Source organism: Mastigoproctus giganteus, chromosome 2 (genome assembly GCF_048544385.1).
Source record: "Mastigoproctus giganteus isolate SK-2022 chromosome 2, ASM4854438v1, whole genome shotgun sequence".
In the NCBI taxonomy this organism is placed as follows: Eukaryota; Metazoa; Arthropoda; class Arachnida; order Uropygi; family Thelyphonidae; genus Mastigoproctus; species Mastigoproctus giganteus.
Window position 1 is genome coordinate 89,781,906 of NC_143576.1, and position 21,379 is coordinate 89,803,284.

At 37.9% G+C, this 21,379-nt stretch overlaps 1 protein-coding gene across 1 annotated transcript in view; it reads right to left on the reverse strand.

The window, feature by feature from the left end:
* The window catches only part of LOC150089405 (DENN domain-containing protein 1A-like), a 263,359-nt gene that overhangs the window by 203,080 nt on the left and 38,900 nt on the right, over window positions 1–21,379 (reverse strand). Inside the window, exons 3-4 of the mRNA XM_090389970.1 lie at window positions 21,027–21,070; window positions 12,125–12,174 (exon numbers count right to left, since the gene is read on the reverse strand). Coding sequence (XP_090246096.1) covers window positions 12,125–12,174; window positions 21,027–21,070 — 94 coding nt within the window. The remainder of the gene's footprint in view (window positions 1–12,124; window positions 12,175–21,026; window positions 21,071–21,379) is intronic.

The window sequence follows — 21,379 nt, forward strand, 5'->3', positions numbered from 1 at the left end:
AGCCAAGAGTGATTAGAAGTTAGGGTAATTCCTAGCAGAGATATGTGATTTTGTCTAGAAATCTTAAGAGTGTCATCGAATATAAGCAAAGGAAAAGTAGACTCTTTGCAAGAAATACGACAAGACTGAGTTTTGGAGGGATTAAAGTTAACTAAGTTTTCTTTGCCTACTGAAGAATTAACTGGAGATCAGCATTTAGGAACTTGGTGGAGGATATGCAAGAAAATAATAAATAAATTATCTGCTTATACTAAGTAAAGTGTAAAGTGTATTCGTGTCTCACGGCACCAGGGGTTTCTCCCATCTCTGCGTTGCTTTCATTGTAGGTGTAACAGTTCACTGTAAAGGCCAGCGATTTAAAAGTGTATGGATTTTGTAAGTGTAGTGTTATGTATTGTTGTTCTTCTAGTCATTTAGCCGCTAGACCCCTGCTGGGGCCCAATGTTGCCCACACTTGGCCCTGTGGAGGCAGACCAGGTACCCAGTAGTTGAAATTTTTACTCTGGCAAGACCTGCTACCTAGTTTCCTGAGATTTTAGTGGCTAGGGCCTTAAAAAAAAAACTGCCATGGGGCAAGCGCTAGAATTGAAAAGGTCAAATGTTTATAAACACGATTTAACTTAGACGTAATTGAATTTTGAGCTAGTGTGGAGAGTACGCTAACTATAGGCAGAATAGGAGAGGGCGCTAGTGCCTTGATCAGTGCAATGATGCAATAAGTAAGCTTCATTAAAAAAGTTATAATTTTTATGAAAAAACATCTCGAATTTTGGAAGGAAAATGGTACCAGTTGAAAGAGGGAGTTAAACTGGATGTGCAGGTAATGTTTTGTGACATTTGAACAGCTATTTTTAGAATTATGACCTCCTATGTAAACCTATATACTAACATGATGTAAGTATATAGGTTTACATAGTATAATCAAAGCATGCAAAGTAATACTTTGCATGCTTTGATTGGAGTGGACCAAGCTTTTGGAAAGCCTCAATAACCCACAAAATAATTCCTAATTATTATCCCTATAAGGTTCAGTAGCTGTGCTACAAAAAAAAAAAAATAAATAAATAAAAAGATATTTTGAATAATCTAGAGTTATTTTATATGCCTTATTCATGCTGAAGATCAGCGCTACTGATCTGCTACTATCGCCATATTGGCCGCCATTTTGGATCAGTTAAGAGCGAACTGCTTTAAACCTGCTAAATACTGCATGTTAGGTGATAAAAATTGTCAATTAATATCACTACTTATTGTGTATTGTTGTTGCATACTTTTACAAATTTATTTGTCATGTGTAAAATGAATTACTTAATGAAATTGACTGTGCCCTCAGTAACGTGGTTGTAACTGATGTCTAGAAACTATCGTAACTTTAAAAACTTGGATCCTTATACATCATTTAAAAGAGGACGGTCCCCTCACAATTAAAGGAATCCTTGATAAATTTTTTAGATAAATTTTGGAAAGACCAAGAAATGGATAATACAAAGGGTAAAACTGCAAATGTAATTTCTGAAACACCACAACAACTTCAAATACAGCCTACAGATGCTGATAAAGACAACTTACTGGTCAACAAACTCACAGACGAAACAGAAGACCCTAAGCTGACTCCCACCCCAAAAAAGAAACATAAAAGATTCGTTGCCCCCAGAACTGATCGGGAAACAAGATCTCGAACGGAGGCAAAGGAACAAGAGGAAATCCAATCTACGCAGATAGAAAACACTGATGAATCCAGCAAACAATCTGACTCCCCGGAGATTGACCCTGCTCTACCTAAGGGCCTCGTTCTAGACAAAGTTTTGAAACTCAGGATTCAACTTGAGAACAAACTTAAGGATTCCACAAATAGGATTACCACAGCTCTCCGTGGCGACCTGGTTGGACTCTGGACAAAATTGGAAACAATACTACTGAAGGTCCACTACCAATTGGAGGTAAATGTTGCCAAATTAGATGCATTCATGTGGTGTAGGAGCAAACAAATGACACAGCGTGCCCCTACATACACAGACGTGCTGAAGAATCCAAACCATAAAAACCCACCAAGAGCTAATACTGCAACTGCACCAAAAAGGAGGCCCTTCCTCCCAAAACCGCATCTGGTCCTGCTTAAACCAGCGACTACAGACGCTGCCCAAACAAGCGAACAAATAAAGGAATCACTAATAACAAACCTGTCCACTGATCTGAAGAATACACGCATAAAATCACTTAGAAAGAAGAGACACACATGGGACTAATAATCGAAACTGAGACTGAAGAGAATCCACCCCAAATCCTAAACAATGTGAAAATACCCACCTTGGGCCTGCTAGCTGAGCCTCCCAGAGAAAAAGGCCCGTCTATAATAATCTTTGACATGGATAAGGGACTTACCCCATCAGCAGTTAAGACCGAAATCTACCAGAGGAATTTACAGCATCTTTACCCCGACGATGATCCTACCAACCTAATTAATCCTAAATATCAGACCAAGTCACGAGATGGAACCTCAATGAACTGGGTTGTGGAATTGTCACCCAAAGCCTGGCAGGCCATAAACTGGGGCAGCCACTGCTTCAAAGAGCATGTGGCTGTTCCCAAATGTTTCAAATGCTGCCGCTTTGGCTACACCAGTCACACGTGCACTCAAAAAGAGTCCACTTGTGGCTATTGCACACAAAAAGGCCATGAATTTCACACATGCCCAAATAAATCTGAAGATTCAAAATGTGCAAACTGTAAAGCACAAAACATCCAGCACTTGCATTCCATCAGGGACAGCAAATGTCCAATTTATCTAAAAGCAAAGAGTCTACACCAGAAAAGGATCAATTATGGAACCACACCATAAACGGCAAATTTCAAACAGAGTACGCTTCCTACAAAATAATGCACAAAGGGTAATTGCAGTTGCTGGCCAACTCTGCTGCAAAGCAGAAGAAGAGAATATAGACCTACTACTGATACAAGAACCCTACACCCATGCCAAAGAAGTTAAGGGATACCGCACCACCTATAAGATTGTACAGTGCCAGGGAGACACCCCCCTGGCAGCTGTATTGGTTCACAATCCAGACTTCACTACAACCCAACTCATTTCTGCCATTCCTGGGCTGCCTGCACCCACATTATTTGTCCTGCTGGTGAAGTCTATGCTGTATCCATATACTCCAGACCTGGTAATGACATCCTTCCGGTTATAAATTATCTCCGGAACATAACTGCTGAACTACCGAATGCCAGGATACTTGTCAGTGCGGACATGAACTATCGCTTTCCAAGCTGGTACAGCCAAAGCCAGGAGCGAAGCAGATCCAGAAATGGACAACAACTTGAGGAATATCTTGCCAACAGCCCTTTCACAGTATAAATCGCCAAAACAACCTTGCCACCTACTCAAGCACACTCCGGGAGTCTACTATAGACATAACTCTGTCAACTAGATAACTCGCCAGGCACGTCTCAAACTGGACAGTGCAGGATGACAGGTCCACTTCCGACCACCGCACCATAACCTTCCAGATGACCGGAGCACTTGATTGCGGTACCCTACAAAGAATACAACTCCAGAGATTCACCATCACTAAAGCAGATTGGCCACTGTTCCAAACTAGTATCACAGCCATGGCCCGAAATATCCATGCCCAACATTAACAGATCAGAGACCCCCAACTGGCATCAAAGGGCCGTAACAAAAATCATTACAAATGCAGCCTCCACAGCCATCCCAAGGAAAAAACCTCAGTCAAGAACTGTCCCAAGGCTACTTCCCATGGTGGAACTGAGACCTGCAGAACCTTTGACAAGAAGTGAACACCAAAAGACGAGTGTTCCAACATGCCTGTAGGATACAACCAGAACCAGAGGTTGCCGCTCTTAAGCAAAGCTACAGGGAAAAAAGGAACCAATACACAACATTGATACGGAAAAGGAAAAAAATAACACGGGAAAACCTAGTCTCTACAGTGGGAAATGATAAACCCTGGGGGGTGGTGTACAAAATCACCACAAATAGTCTTTTGGTGATTTTGTGATTTCGTTTTGGTGGGGTGAAGTTATTCGCTCCACCAAAACCCAACTAAATCAAACCACCACCAACTGGAGAGAATCCATAAACAATATCCTGAATACTGTTTTTCACCCAGCAGTAAATCCTTCAACACTGCAGCAGATCCAACTATGCAAAAGCAATAAAAACTACTTCACAGATCAGACTGAAGAACCCTTCTTGGAACAGGACTTACACCTCACTGCCCATCTAACAAAAAATAGAAAGACTACAGGCCTCGACCAATTAGAACCTGAAATTATAAAGAAAGCCATCGAATACGTTCCAAAGCTCTTTTTAAAACTGTTCAACCACTGTCTACAAGAAGGCTACTTCCCGCTCGACTGGCGAACAGCGAGTGTCCAGCTAATCCTAAAAAATCCGTCCAAAAGACAATACTTACCAGAATCTTACCATCCAATTGCCTTACTATGTCATAAGTAAAGTATTCGAATGCATGTTGAAACAAATAATTCAGAAGCATGTATTATTCTGCAGAAAACCTACTCTCTGACAACCAATATGGCTTTAGGAAAGGCAGATCTACTATTGATGCCCTGGATCAAATTATAAATGCGGCCAATGCCTGTGAACAAAAATATTTCCTTGTCATCTCTGTCGACTTTGCCTGGGCATTCGACACCCTTTGGTGGCCGAGTGTCCTGGCAAGGCTCAGAAGGGCAAATCTCCCTATAAATATCTTTAAATGCATTGCACCATATCTCTCGCACAAGAAAATCACTGTGAGAGCCCCATACAGAGTCACTAGGCTGTCCATGGGCCTCAATTCTAGGCTCCATGTTATGGAACATGGTACTTGAGTTTCTGCAAAAAGACCTAGGAAATGTTACATCTTTGGCTTATGCCGATGACCTGGCCTCGATGCTTGCTGCAGGCAGCAGGACACAACTGGAAGCTTCAGGAAATAGAGACCTCAAACCTTACAAGAATGGGCAACTCAACACAATCTATAAATCCCTGCGGCTAAAACCTGCTCAGTCTTACTAAAGGGACATCTGCACCCAAACAGACTACCACAGATAAAGATTCAAAATAAAACAGTTCGAATTGATACCCAGCTTAAATACCTGGGTCTGCTGCTGGATAATAACCTTACTTTTAAACTGCAACTCAAGTACCTGCAGAGGAAAATTAAAAACTATGCTTTGAGGCTGGACAAGACCATATCCAGGTCCCCCCCCTCCCAAATGGACAAGACCTGGACATGGATCACTATGGTGGCATGATATAGAGATGGCCTATTGGCAACTCTTAATCTGCTCTCCCTTAAGCAGATCCTTTCTTCCAACTCCCCCAGGCAGGGGAGAGGGTTCCCTCTTCTCGCCTACCTGCTCCTTCCTATTTCATCCCCCCAGTCTTCAGTCTCTCCTTGCAATACTTACTCTTACATAGCGTTCGTCCCACACATCCAAACTTAAATTACAACAAAATTTTGCTCGACCATTTAAGCTCCTAAGAACTCATCCTTTCAGCGAACAATCCCACACAGCACTCTTTAACGAAATCTTACCTAAATCAATCACGATCACTTCAACCATTTTTTTTTAGGTCCTTGCCACTGAAATCCCAGAAGAATAGGTGGCAGAACTTGCCAGAGTATCCCTTACTGGTAACACCTGGCTAGCCTACACGTGGCGGTGAATGGACAATGTCGGTTCTCAATAGGGGCCCGGCGGCCAATAAGCCAGAGGAACAATGGGCACAACATCTTACACAGCCCACACACTTTTAAATCTCTGGCTTGACAGTGTTCTGTTTCCAATACAATGTGCATACATGGAGATGGGAGAAACTCCAGGTGCCGTTTGACCAGAATATACCTTACACCTTATAGGTAGAGAAGGGGGAAGACTGAAGATGGGGGGTGAAAGGTAGAAGTATGGGGATGATAGAGAAAGTGACCCCAATATGGTCAGTGAGGCTGGCCCAGGCCTCACCAGGAGAAAAAGGGGGAGGCAAGGGTGGGGGAGACAGAAAACAGTCTCCCCTCTCTCCACCAAGGAAGAGGTTTTAAAGAGGTGAGCCAGGTAAAGTGAGGTGCCAGGGCATGATTGCCATCATAATGTTGTGTCATTGATCAGGAATTCAGTGGTGTTCCTATTCAGTTTGTTTATTTCAATGATTGCACATTTCCCAGTCTGTAAGTGTAGTAAGATTTAAGTTGGAATTTCTCAGCTTTTATTAGGGGCATACTCAGTTGGTTCATATAGAGTAGGGGGAGAGGCTGAAGGCTGGGGAGAAAAGATTGAAGTATGGGGATAATGGCGATATTGAGGTTAATTATGACATCTCCAGGAATGTCAGTAGGGACAAGCCCCACCAGGAGATGAGGATGGCAGGGGGAAAACGGAGGACATCCTCCCACTGCCGAGGAAGGGGGTTAAAGAGTTGAGCCTAGTTAGGACACCTGGCTCAGATCGCCTAAAGGTGCTGGGGCAATACTGCCGTTTTTATGTCTTGTCAATGGTCATGTATCCAGTGAGAGTTCCTATTCAAGTTGTCCATTTCAGTGGAAAATTATTTTTGGGATGGAGTCCTCATTCAGTAGTTCTTCCAGGTTGGTAATAGTCAGCAGACTTTGTTAGCCTTAACCAGTTGTGGTTCCAGGCTTTATGATCTGCCTATTCCAGGGTAATGTTATTTCCATATTTAGGTTGGGATGAGTTTGGTTTTTGCCACGTTCAAGTTGTAGTTAGTTATGTAGGTTTTCATATATGGCCCAAAGGGTTCTTCTTCGTGCAAACAAGTCCTGGGCATAGCATGAGAACACCTTGTATTCATCATCTGTATCTAGGATGTGCGATTCCTGTTCTCTAGGGGTGTAGTATAGTCTCCCCTAGAGAACAGGAATCTCCCCTAGTCTGATTAGTAGGCAGTGGAGGTCCTCATAATGTTTGCAATGATACATTAGGTGCTGCGAGGTCTCCGCCTCTCCACAGAAGCAGAGGGGGCTATCCACTAATCCAAAGGTGATAATTTGGTGTTGAACAGGCCATTACCCGTTAGCAAGAAGGTTGTGTTGAGTCCAGGCAAGAGCCAGAGGGGGGACCTGGGGTACACCCTGTCAATGTATGGGAAGAATTTTTTAGTAATTACTCCCTTGATAGTTTGCTCCCATCGACTTTGCCAAGCTTAGCAAGAAGGTTGTGTTGAGTCCAGACGACAGGCAGGGGGGCCTGGGGTACACCCTGTCAATGTATGAGAAGAATTTTTTAGTAATTTCTTCCTTGGTAGTTTGCTCCCATGAACTTTGCCAAGCCCTCTGCAGGTATTGAGTTACTCTTTGTATCTCTATCCTGTGATTATTAGTTGCATCGGTGGTGTGCCCTATGAAAGTTGTTGGGAGTCCTTTAGCTAAATAGTGGAGCATGGCAGTTCTGATTGCCTCCAGGTCCAGCGGGAGGGTTTCCGCGAGAACCTGAAGGGCGTGCGTACTCACCATATGGCAGGCACAAGTGATGGTGAGTAGTATGATTCTTTGGTTGGCTGCAGTTGTGACTTTGTGATACCAAATAGGCGAGGCACAGGTTATGACTGGTATGAAGATTGTCTCATAGTACAATGAAAGGGTGCGTTTGTTGTGTTCCCAGTCCCTCCAGGAGATTCTGGCATCTAAGGCTGGGTAGTTTCGTATCTTGGTCCTTATATACTTGAGGTGTGGTTGGAAGATTAGTTTGGTATCCATTATTACACCCAGATACTTCAGTTGAGTATCCAAATTTGAGGGTAGTATTCCCAATCTTTATCTATGGCGGTCTTCCTATCTCTAGCTTCCCTTTCAGCAGCACTGAGCAGGATTTTGTGGGAGAGATTTGGAGGAAGTGGGTTTCTGCCCACTCCTGTAAGGTTTTCAGGGCTAGGTTTGCTATATTTTCAAGTTGGGCTTGTGGCAACTGTAATAATTAAGTCATCAGAAAAGGCCTGGGAGCGAGCCTTGCCCAAGTCCAGGGCTAGAAACTCATCCAGGACAAAACCCTGGGGGCAGCCCCTGCAGATCAATCTGGTCAGCCTCCTGTAGGGTGCACTGATTTCAATTTTCCATCTGGAGAGATATGACCTGATGATTTTGCATAAGTTCTTTTTTTTTTTTTTTTTTAATAGTTGTTGGCGCATAGGCTTCTGTGGCCATAATGAAACTCCCAAGGAGGTTTTTGCAGTACTTTGATCCAAGCCCGAGGCAGGAATCGAACCCGCGACCTTTGGGTTGCCAGGCAGGCACTTTACCCACCTGGCTAGCCCGGTCGGCACATAAATTCTGCAGTACAGCTGTGTGTCTCAGTCTTGCAAGGACACCGGGCCACCAAATGGTGTCAAAGGCCCCAGCAAAGTCTATTGATATGACCAAGAAATCTGCTTGTACTCTGGGACAAACACATATAAATAAATTAAATTTTCTGTTTATACTCTGGGACGACAAAACGGTCAGAAGAGTTCGCATGATAGATTGAATATAAGAAACAGCACCGTATTCATGGTCAGTTCACAAGATAGAGAGAATACAAGAAATATCACTGTATTTAGCAGTCTTGGGCTTGAATGCCGGTCATTCAATTAGAAAATGTAGCTTTGAGGGGGAACGTGGGAGAGTATATTGAATTATTGAGGTTAATTATGAGAGCATCTTTGGACTTAAGGGAGATTCCTTTGGATTGGAGTAGAGCCAATGTATTGCCAATATATAAAAGTGGTTCTAAGACTGAAGTCAGTAATAACTACAGACTGGTTAGTCTGTGGTAGGAAAAATCTTAGATGCAATGATTAAGAGTGCAATCCAGGGACATTTAGATGGATATGGCATTCTGAAGGTCACACAACATGGCTTAACTAAATCATGCTTAACTAACTTATAGGCTATTTTGACACAGTTACTCATGAGCTGGATTTATAGTATAATTTCAAAACAGTTTAGATGGATTTTAGCACTCAGACCCTCATGAGAGGTTACTGTATAAACTTGAACAGGTTGGGATCACTGGTAAAATTCTAAGATGGATTGCTGGATGGCTGCAGGCAGAGGGTTATGATTAACAGATATTCTTCAGATTGGTGTAACATCAGGAGAGGGGTTCCTCAAAGATCAGGTCTTGGACCACTGTTGTTTCCCATTTTCATAAATGAAATCGACAAGGGATTAGAAGGCATGATGTCAAAATTTGCAGTTGACGTTAAGATTGGCAGAGTTGTTATGGTCAGTGTCAAGCAGTGCTCCTTCTGGATGACTTGAACAGACTTCAAAGATGGTCAAAGAAGTGGCAGCTATGTTTTAATACTGCTAAACACTTGGAGGAATAGCAACCCAGGTAAACAGGCAGCCAGGAAAGTCCATGGTGTCTTATTGATGATTTAAGGGTCCAAAGATGGGCAATTCGAATGGTGAGATTGGTAGAAGGATGACCATTTGAGGAAAGACTCTGATTATGTGGGCTACAGAGCTTGGCAACCAGGCACCTCAGAGGTGACCTGATTGAGGTTTACAAGGCTCTGAGAAGGAGTATGTATTAAAATGAATGAAGGTGGAATTCTTTGTTATAAAGAATTCCAAAACTATGGGTCATAAATGCAAATTACAGGTGTCGAAGTTTAGATTAGATTGTAAGAAGTTTTTTTAGCCAGTGAGTCTTTGATTGCTTCAACAAGTTGCACTCACAGGTAGTCAAGGCTGAGTTTGAATAAATTCAAAGGTCAACTGGATACTTACCTCTGTGAAGAGGGAAGCATATAATTTGTGTTTTATCTACTTTTTTTTGACAGCAAAAAGCTGTTGTTGTAGGTTTTATACGGTGCTACAGCAGCTAAAGGCCATTATGCATCAAAAAATGGTAGGAGCAACAAAAGCCTATGGTTTCCTTTCAACTACATGGTGAATACTATTACACTCAAAGCATGTGTAATCATGCACCTTTGTGCCTGACTACTCGGCTACAGCAATGGATTTTCTAGTACACATTTGATTTATCTTAGGATATGATGCTTGAAAATTTCCCATAGCCACTGGCATGTAGAAGAAGTGTTTCCCAGGTATGCAATACACTATAATTGTAAAATTTGCAATCAAGTTACATACAAAGAATGTTAAATATAATGCGTGATTTTGAAACAACTGCCCATTACATTCTACATTCAACTTGTTTGTCATTGAATCATTCAGTTATCTCACAGCATGAGATATACTGCAGTGTCCTCCCCAGAAAATTTTTCCAGCTGGGTGGCATTATGAAGTAGCTGGGTGGAGAAGTGTAATACTTTGCAATATTATAAAATTTTCTGTTATTTATAAATGTGACTCAAGCGATCCAGAGCAAAAATTAATTGCATAATTTAACATCATATGTCACATTGACCTCGATCGCATAGTATGTTCGAATTAATATTTATCGAGATCAGTGAGCAGTACCGTACAGTACTGTGAGAATTGCTTAAATTTTTGCCAGGCGGTGGACCCATTCGATAGGTCCTGGGGAGAACACTGTACTGTAATACATGAAATACATATGTTGCATTGACTGTTGCAATTTACAAGAGTCTATGCAACAACATCATGTGGTGAATTTTTCTTAATGTAAAAGGGTGCCAGATTTTTGAAAATTCTTGATTTATGAGATTTTACTGTATATAGCAGTAATTTTATTTCATATCCAAATATCAAGATGGCAGTATTTTACCTTATTCTTAGATATTCCTAGCTGTGATGGCTTAAAAAGAATATAACACATGAGTGTTGAAAATATATTTTATTTTATTTAATAATTCAGTGGTTGAATTATGTCATTTACTGTCTGAAAACTGAAAAATAATCCACAAATCAGAAACCTCGGAGACCCAAAGTTTTAGGAATTTGTCCTTGAAATAATATTTATTTAATACAAATGCAATAACAATTTATTATGGGAAATGAAAATGTGGTTATATAATTTTAAATTTTAAATTAAACTAAATTTAAGTAGCATTTGAACCAAAAAAATAAATACAGCAAAATAATTGCTGTTTGATAGGGTTAAGGTAAGACAAGGTGCTATTCTGCTATGAACCAAACCACCCCTATACCAAAAATACAAATAAAGAATAAAAGAAACATAAAAATACATAATAAGCTAAAAAGAATAGAAACGAAAAAAGAACCAAAGCAACACTTCATCTTGGGAGAGCAAAAAATTGTCTGTTTATTTTTTGCAACTCCTTGCCCAAAGAACAAGCATTACAAAAATGAAAATGCCACAAAAAGTAAACCACTTGATCCTTCATTATGTTTTAATTTAGTCTATCATTTGGTTTACATTGTAATAGTACTTAATCATTTAAGTTATTTAAGTTCAATCTCTTTTTATTATGATTTCTTAATTATGAGCTGCATATTTTTATGTTGTTTTGGATTCGTTGATGCCTAAATTTGCATTATGTTTGTTAAATTTTCTTATTTATTCCATAGATGGAAGTGGCCACGGCATATCTGCACTCCATTGATATTTTGTTGAGATAGCTATCAGTGATTGAAATGAGATCCTTTGTCATAGTTCACAAGTGCTGGTGTCCCTTGAAATAGTGCTTTTGGGCTCTGTTTCTTTTGTGGTATTTTCATTTTAGTAGAAATGGTTCTTTGAAATATGGGTATATGTTGCTTTGGTTCATTTTTATACTTTACTTTATTATGTATTTTTATGTTTAGCTTTATTGTTTTGTTTTGGTATAGGGGTGGTTAAGTTCATAGGAGTAGAATAGCATCTTGTCATACCTTATTCCTATCAACAGCATTAATTATTTTGTAGTTAAAGCAGTTCATAAATTTAAGTTAATTTAATTTAAATTATAACAAAAGCAATAACAGTAATTGTGTCCAAATTTTACAAACAGTAAATTCCAATCACTTATATGAACAAGATTTTATACCTAATAAAGTCTACTTCTCCTTCCAGTTAGTTGCTATCTCTCAGCATCTTTTTATTAGTATCTTTAGATCCCCAATGAATTCCATGAAGGTTTTGAAGAGTTATAACAACTAAATACCATTCCAATAGGTTTATTAAAAATATATTTAAAAAAAAAAAGAAACTGCATAAGTAAAAAACTTACCCATTAAATTCACAAGGGCAAGAAAATTTAGTAATAGATTCAAGCATCTCCTGAAAATGCATAAAATATATTTAATGTGTAATTTTATCAATTTCTGTAGCCATTTACAACAAAAACAAAATCTTACAGCTCAATTGCTTTCTACATTTGGTAAGGATTACAAACTTACCAGAAGAGGAACTTGTTTAATAAATTTCAATTGACTAGTGTAGGAAAGTATTATCTACATTTCTTCTATAATCAATTAAGCTTAAGAACCAGCAGCAGCAGTTAACTGTCAAAAACAAAACTATTTTGGCAATTGTGAATGAACACCAAGTACATAAAAGTACTGTAATACTAAATGATATTTTACATGATACTCGTGGTATTAAAAATTAGCATGATTGTGAAGTAAAACCAAGCACAATATGGTCTAAATCACTGATGCACCTAAACCCAACAACAATGACAGTAAAGATGCACTAAAAATGGAAATTATGGAACTCTAATGAACTCAGAGAACTAAAAGAAATATAAAGTATGATACAAAGGTTGGCAGGGTTGTTAATAACAGTATGTTACTGCAATAGGATCTAGAAAAGTTAGGCAGATGGGCTGAGAAGTGGCAACTGAAGTTTAACATTGACAAACATAATATGGGTAGCAGTAATCCCAGAGAAATGTACCAACTGTGTGGTACTACACTCAGGGTAGTGGAGAATGAAAAACACTTGCACGGTCAGATAGGAAGTTTTCTGAGCAGTGTAGACAGGAGCCAGAGCAGAGCATGGGGTCTTGTCAATGATTTACAGGAATTTTGCTAGCAGGGATAATGATGTGATTATCCCTTTGCATAAGACAATGGTCAGGCCATACACCTTGAGTACTGCATACAGGTCTGGAAGCCTCATTTTAGCAAGGATGTGCTTGTGTTTGGCTTACACTGTTAATCACCTAAAAAATTAAGTTGCCTTAGCACAGTGGTCAAATGAGAGGAAAAATGTACATTTGCTTTGAGTGAACATGTTTCAAGCCCATATGACTGTTAAATATGGTAATGCTCTTGTATCACCTAAAAAAACTAGTCCTGTATTAATTCATGCATGTCCCAATTTTGCTGAACTTATCACATTCTACATTTTGTAGCTCTCTTCTTCTGGTTTTTTAGTGATTAAAACCATTGCAGGCCTGACATTATAATAGAGGCCTACCCTATAATTAAAATTTGTTTTTCCCAAACTTTGGGGCAGCTTAGCAGTACTAGTTCAATGGTATAGCTCACAATATATAACTAGAAATAAACTGTAAATAAAAATGCAAACAAGCTTTCTGAAAACCAAAATAAAGGTCTATTAATGGTTTTGTTGTCATCTGATTAATTATTCAAGGCAGCTGACGGATATATAATTTTAAAAAGGTGTATTATGGGTGTGGCTATTTTAAAACACTGTAAAAAGGGGAAAGAGCTTGCTCTCTCTCTTTTTTGTGGTAACCCCAAAACAAAATGAGTACTTGACCCTACCATATATCAGTTGAGGACTGAGAAGACAGCAGATACTTTTTAACACTGGACTCTATATTGTAACTTTAGAGAAATACATAATGATAGTTATTTCTGCTCCTATGAACCTAACCACCCCTATATCAAAAATACAAATATAAAAAAATACAAAGTAAAAGGGATAAATGAAGAAAAAAATTTTGTTTGATGAGTTAGGAGTTGAATTGTGAATTGATGTTGGCTAGCTGGTGTATGCGTTCAGACTAGCATGAAGAAAGGGGTGAAATTATAGGATGGCAATTCAGATACTAATGAATAATAATGACTATGGAAATATCTGTAGAAAATGCATGCAGCAGAAACTAAATGCCTGTGTCACAGGTAGTGTAGTAAGTTTGTAAAAGAGAGATCACTAAATATACTATATAACCTGACTGCTGTTTTGAAAGTCAAGGAACATTATAGAATTTCCAGAGGAACCATATTAGATGAAGAGAATAAATTTTATATTGCAGGAAACATTTGTGATTTGCTACTATAGAACTAAACAATTACAGAGTCAGTAACTGTTTAGAAGAAAAGTAATGCTGCAAAAGAGAAAATCCTAGTGTTTTTAATGCAAAAGAAGCAATATTTGTAATATACTTATGACAAGAAAGGTCAGAAGTCAGGGTTACCCTCAGTAAAGATGTGTTCTTGTCTGAAAATCTGAGCACCGCTCAAGATTAACATGGGAACAGCACATTTTATATATACATATAAGAAATAGGACTGGATTAAATTTCAGAAGGATTTGCAGTTAACTAACTTTTATTCTCACCTATGGAGAAGTAACTGGATATCAGAATTTAAGAAATGGTGATTGATATTCAAGTTGTTATATTCAGGTTATTTTCTTGAACTAGAAAGTGGAATGTAGTGTGTTCTCACACCAAAAAAAGTTTTTCATGCAGTGTAAACAGGTGGCTAGGAAGGCACGTGGTATCCTGCCCATGATAATTTAGGCAATCTTCTAGTAGGGAGAAGGATGACATTATCCTTCTATACAAGATGATTAGAACATACTTGGAATACTGATCAGGTCAGCAGACCACACCTAAAAACAGTTTCTAGAGAGGATTCAAAGGAGGGGAGGGGAAATCAGATTGGTAATGAATGCAAATTGATGCACATATTACAAAGGCATAATGGTGTGAACTGCAAAGTTTGACAACTACACGTCTAAAGGAAGATCTGATTGTACTGAAGGGGTTGAGTAAAATGAGTGATACAGGCCTATTCTCTCTCTCATAAGTGAGACAAGAAATAGGGGAAATAAATATAAAATCTCAGGATATACTGAGATTTAATATTGATAAATACATATGGGTAGTAATAATCCCAGAATGACATATTACTTGGGTGGTACTATAGTCAATATAGTGGAGAACAAAAAGACCTAAGGATAATTGCAGTCTGATGTGAAGTTTTCAGAGGAGTGTAGACAGGCTGTTAGGATAACTCACTGGGTTCTGTCATTGACACAAAAAATTTTCAGAACCAACAGGTGATTATCCTATTGTATAAGGCAATGGTTACACCACATCTTGTGTGTTATGTACAGATTTAAAACTTCATTTGAAAAAGGATGTGGACCTGCTTGAATGGGTGCAGAGAAGAGCAACCAGATTAGTCAAGAATACAAAAGGGTATTCTTAACATGAAAGACTTCATGTTTTGTAAATTACAGCACTTTAAAACTAGGTTTCTGAGAGGGAACACCACATCTTGTGTGTTATGTACAGGTTTAAAACTTCATTTGAAAAAAGGATGTGGACCTGCTTGAATGGGTGCAGAGAAGAGGAACCAGATTAGTCAAGGATACAAAAGGATATTCTTAACATGAAAGACTTCATGTTTTATAAATTGCAGCACTTTAAAACTAGGTTTCTGAGAGGGAACATAAAGTGTTTAAGGCCTTAAATGCATTGAATAAAATAAATGCTGATCACATCATTATTCTTTCTTGGACAACATACCTAAGCAGAGATTACATTAAATTGAAAAATTCTGGTTGCAGGATAGATGTGTGAAAATTTGCTTTCGGCCAGTGAATAACTGACTGTTGGAATAAACTTCCCTCTGGTGTTGTGGAAGTGGGTAGTTTGAATTTTTTTTTTTTTTTTTTTTTTTTGGCTTCCTTGTATACTTTGCCACTAGTAATACAGATGTATCCACTATCCACTCAGTGGTCTTAACTCGGTCCATAAAAACAGTGTGCTAAGTGAATCTGCATTAATCAGGGGAGATTTATCTACAGAAAATGATATAATAATTTTAACTGATTTGGCATGATCAGAGTCTGGCTGATTTAAGGCCTCATTTCTGCATACAACAATATTAGATAGTATGAATCAGAGCTGTAATACTCAATATGTTCTACGTTGATAATAATATTAGTAAATTAATAAGAGGAGTTTACCTCAATATAGTACGTGGAACACTTCCGTATGATACCCTCCAGAAATTAAAACGGAAAAAACGAAAAAATCGACAACTTACCGGTCCATTAAAGTAAAATATAAATAATTAAAGTAAAATATAAATAATTAAATAATCAATTTAACACAATTCAAAATCAATTCAAAACAATTAAAATTCAAATTAACGCAATTAAAAGAATAACGAAAATATTCAAAACGATCTTCCTTCCTGAAGCTGACAATGCTTTTCGACCGACTGTCGTGATCACAGGAATGAAAATCACCGAATCAGGCTAAACCTGCAACTTAAATAGTGATTATGTGTCTTTGCGCATGCGCGTAAAGGTCCACGCATCGGAGATCAAATATGGCCGCCGAACATTAACAGAATTCTCGTGTAATTTAATTTCAATGGTTTCTGCAATTAATAGTCGCGTATAATTACGTTGAACGTTAAGTATTTTGGCCTCGTTAAATAAAAAAGTATGTTTTTCGTTAATGGCATGAAAGGCTAATTCTGACGCTGCTGAACGAGAAGCACGAACTGAGGCTTCGTGTTGATTTATACGAATATTAAGAGAAAACCGCGTCGAACCCTGATAAGACGAGTCGCAATCACCGCAAGAAATGTTGTATACTAGATCATTAATTTGTGTTGCGAACGCGGAAAGAACCGAGCGATTGTTCAGTATAGTGTGTAACTTCCGTATAGGCCTAGCTATAATTTTAAATTCGGTATCTTTAAAGAATCTGTTAAGCTGTTTGTGCCACTGTTCAACGTATGGGACAGAAATAAAGTATTTTTTGATATTACTATTGTTGATTGGTGCAGTATTTTGTATCCTATCCTTAGCTTGTACCCTAATTCGATTTATTGTGTTAATGGGATAACCCCTGTTCAAGAATCTGCTAGTTAATATTTGTATTTCTGAACAGTGGCACAAACAGCTTAACAGATTCTTTAAAGATACCGAATTTAAAATTATAGCTAGGCCTATACGGAAGTTACACACTATACTGAACAATCGCTCGGTTCTTTCGGCGTTCGCAACACAAATTAATGATCTAGTATACAACATTTCTTGCGGTGATTGCGACTCGTCTTATCAGGGTTCGACGCGGTTTTCTCTTAATATTCGTATAAATCAACACGAAGCCTCAGTTCGTGCTTCTCGTTCAGCAGCGTCAGAATTAGCCTTTCATGCCATTAACGAAAAACATACTTTTTTATTTAACGAGGCCAAAATACTTAACGTTCAACGTAATTATACGCGACTATTAATTGCAGAAACCATTGAAATTAAATTACACGAGAATTCTGTTAATGTTCGGCGGCCATATTTGATCTCCGATGCGTGGACCTTTACGCGCATGCGCGAAGACACATAATCACTATTTAAGTTGCAGGTTTAGCCTGATTCGGTGATTTTCATTCCTGTGATCACGACAGTCGGTCGAAAAAGCATTGTCAGCTTCAGGAAGGAAGATCGTTTTGAATATTTTCGTTATTCTTTTAATTGCGTTAATTTGAATTTTAATTGTTTTGAATTGATTTTGAATTGTGTTAAATTGATTATTTAATTATTTATATTTTACTTTAATTATTTATATTTTACTTTAATGGACCGGTAAGTTGTCGATTTTTTCGTTTTTTCCGTTTTAATTTCTGGAGGGTATCATACGGAAGTGTTCCACGTACTATATTGAGGTAAACTCCTCTTATTAATTTACTAATACAACAATATTATATACAACAGGAAACATCTAAATATAAAACTTTAAATATATAAATTAAGCAATTAAATATAAATACAGTATATGTTCAAGAAAATGCAAGATAACTTACTTTAAAAGTAAGGAACTTTATAACTTATGTGTATACTGTATTTACATTATTTATAGGAACAGTTACCATTAATTTTCAGATCACTGAGAACTACTAAATGTAGTGTAATCTAGTGGTCTTCTGAATCTAGTCATCTTAAAATTACTCCAATGCACTATCTGATTCACTTAATCCCTTTGAGGCCATTTTCAAAAAAAAGAGAGACAGCAAAATCATTGAAGCACAAATGCACAAACAAAACATAAATGAGAACCAAACTGAAAACAACACTACTGAGTAAGGCGCCTCCGTAGCCAGGTGGGAAGGAGCAACGGTGCATAGCACACGCTTCTTGATTAGACCAGGGTTCGAGCCCGTCACCACCAAATATGGAGGATGCGGAAAGGTCAGGGAATGACCACCGCATATTCCCGGAGCAATATGGCCTTAGTTGCTAATGCTCCTAAAAACCAAACAACCAACCAACTACTGAGTAATGCTATTGCACAGCTAAAATCAAATTCCTCTCAGAAAATGACGGTTCCTAAAGAGAAGTTTTACAAATAATAAACTTCAGTTAATTAGAACCATTGAGAAGGCACTCCTTTCTCCTACATACACAGCCAGGGTGAGGGTGAAGATGTATAAAATGTATATTTTTGTAATATGACAGAAATAGATGCTATTAGTCACATATGATAGAAGTATGACCATAGCATTTTACAGCTGTGGACACAGGAACTTGTGCTGGTTTTTTTTTTTTTTTTTTTTGGTAGTTATTGGCGCATCGGCTTCTGTGGCCACAGTGCACCTCCCAAGGTTTTTTGCAGTACTTTGATCCAAGCCCGAGGCGGGATTCGAACCCGCGACCTTTGGGTTGCCAGGCAGGTGCTTTACCCACCCGGCTAGCCCAGTTGGCTCTTGTGCTGGTACAAAGAGCTACAGAAAATTAACACAAAGGTGTAAATTACTCAAGGACATAAAAAATATCTTTTCAGGCAATAACAGACAGCTTTTAAAATTTTTTCTTATCATAAATTGAAAATGTGTTGCAGCATTTTTTGTTCAGCCAGCAATTCAGCACTTTTCTCTTTGATTACAGTATTAATTAAAAGACAATTTAAATCAAAACAACATTCCTTTGAAGGCAAGCACTGTAAATGTTGACTGAAAATGGAATTGGAGCAGTATTTTTTTTATTTTTTTCAATGGGGGTTTCTCAGGTGCCCAAACACCTCCCAAGGTGTTTAGAGTGAACAGTGTTATTCTGGGACAGGTTATCAAAAGATACAGAGTGCTATTATTATTATTAATATCCATATGATGCAAGGAAGCCTGAGGCTTATGCTGCACTAGGGGAAAAAAAAAAAAAAAGTTCCCGAGTAACCCTGAGAGAGAGAGAGAGAGAGAGAGAGAGAGAGAGAGAGAGAGAGAGAGAGAGAGAGAGAGAGAGAGAGAGAGAGAGAGAGAGAGAGAGAGAGAGAGAGTCAAAAGTAGAAGGGAATCACCAAGAAAGAGAAGAATGATGATATCCAGCTCAGGACCCTGGGTGTGCCAAGCCCATACTCACCAGATGTGAGCCCCGGGGGTTAATAGTGAACAAGCACTGAGAGTGGGAGACAACTATACTGAATGGATGTTAATACTGCAAACCATGGTTGGCCTTCTGTAAAAGTTTCTAGTATTAGACAGGTATATCTATTGTAGACAACTGAGTCCATTTAGATTAAATATTTGAAAGCCAGTGTTGCCTCTACCATGGCATCATCTACTGAGGATAACTAATAATGTGTCTGAGATTCAGAGTCCAATCCAGAAGAAAGCAGTCTTGCCAGGAGAAGAATTTTTGTGAGCTGGCCGGAATAATCCTCCGTGCTTTCCAATCAAATGTTGTGTATATGATTCTTCTCTACAGTGTGCATTCCCGGAATTTTATTTTGTAATCTGAGTATATAATATTCTACATTAAGATAGATTTCTAATGTGTGATGCTGGAGTAGATGACCTTATTGAAGACACATATGCATCCTTCTAGATGGCCACTGATACTGCTTTATCTCTTTTTTGAAAAAGTGATCTGTGCTGTTTTGTTATATTGAATTTTAAAATAACAAAAGTTGTTATATTATAACTCATTATATAAAGTCAGTTGTTTAAGTTGGTAAGTAGCATTAACCAAAGCATTCTGGGCACCATGATGATCAGGATAACAATGGAAGGTGAGAAAATTTTTAAAATCACCTGCATATGACATTTTTTTTTTTTGTTAGTTGTTAGCGCATCGGCTTCTGTGGCTATAATGCACCTCCCAAAGGTTTTGCATTTACTCTGATCCAAGCCCGCGACCTTTGGGTTGCCAGGCAGGCACTTTACCCACCCGGCTGGCCCAGTTGGCACATATGACATGCAATCAGTGTGATTATAAGAACAGATCCAGGAATGCTGTGAAAGGCATTCCAGGTTAGCATGGTTTAGTGTGAAAACAGTTTTAAAACTATTATGTATCAGTAATCTGGCATTCTGTTAAGATATTAATGTTTCAAGCAATGGCAGCTCATTTCCTTGTCACTTCTGATGCACACTTCATGAACAAAACACTTAGTAAAATAAATTGCTTTGATAAATGAAAAGGAATTAAATCCTTGTTTTCAAATAAAAGTTTCCATAACTATATTTGACAGCTTTCCATAAAAATATTATGGCGTAAGAACAAGTGCTTCAACAAGATGGTCTAGTGGTAATTTGGCATGAAACTCATTGAACTAGCCTTCTTGTTTCTTCTTCTTCTTCATTTATTTCCTATACTTGTTCTTTGGAACAACTTTCCACCATACATATTTGCTAAAAATTACTATCAGATGTTCAATCCAGTGTAATACAAAATGTTATTATTTTATGTTAAAGTACTTATTCTGTAGGAAAGTCACTATTATATATAAATAAAATTAATATAAGTACTGTATATATTAATATATACAACTATAATAAAATCAAACATTGAATTGATTACTTGTATGATTATTTGGATGTTTTAAAAATGTGAAATTATTTTATCATAAAATAAAATTATATAAATTATATCATTTGTTTACAAGATCAAGATTAATTATTTCTACATCTTTATAAGCATACCTCATTTTTAAAAGTTTCAGGAAATTTTCTTCGTATTTGTGGAACTAAATAAAGAAGGAATAATAAAAATTTTTGTTATAATGCATCCTACAATGGTGTCCAAAATTTAAGCTATAGGTAATAAAAACACAATAGTTTGTAAAATAAATTTTACAAGTCATCAAAACTTGGTACAGAAATACCATATATTCCAGTGTATAAGTCAACCTGACATGTAAGTAGACTTCTATTTTTCCCCTTTCAAATTTGTGCTTATCACATATTTGCCATAAGTCAAGTCTTCCCCCTTTTAGTCATTTCCACATCTCATGGTGTATCACTGTAAAAGCTGCATCAAGAACCACTGCTTACTT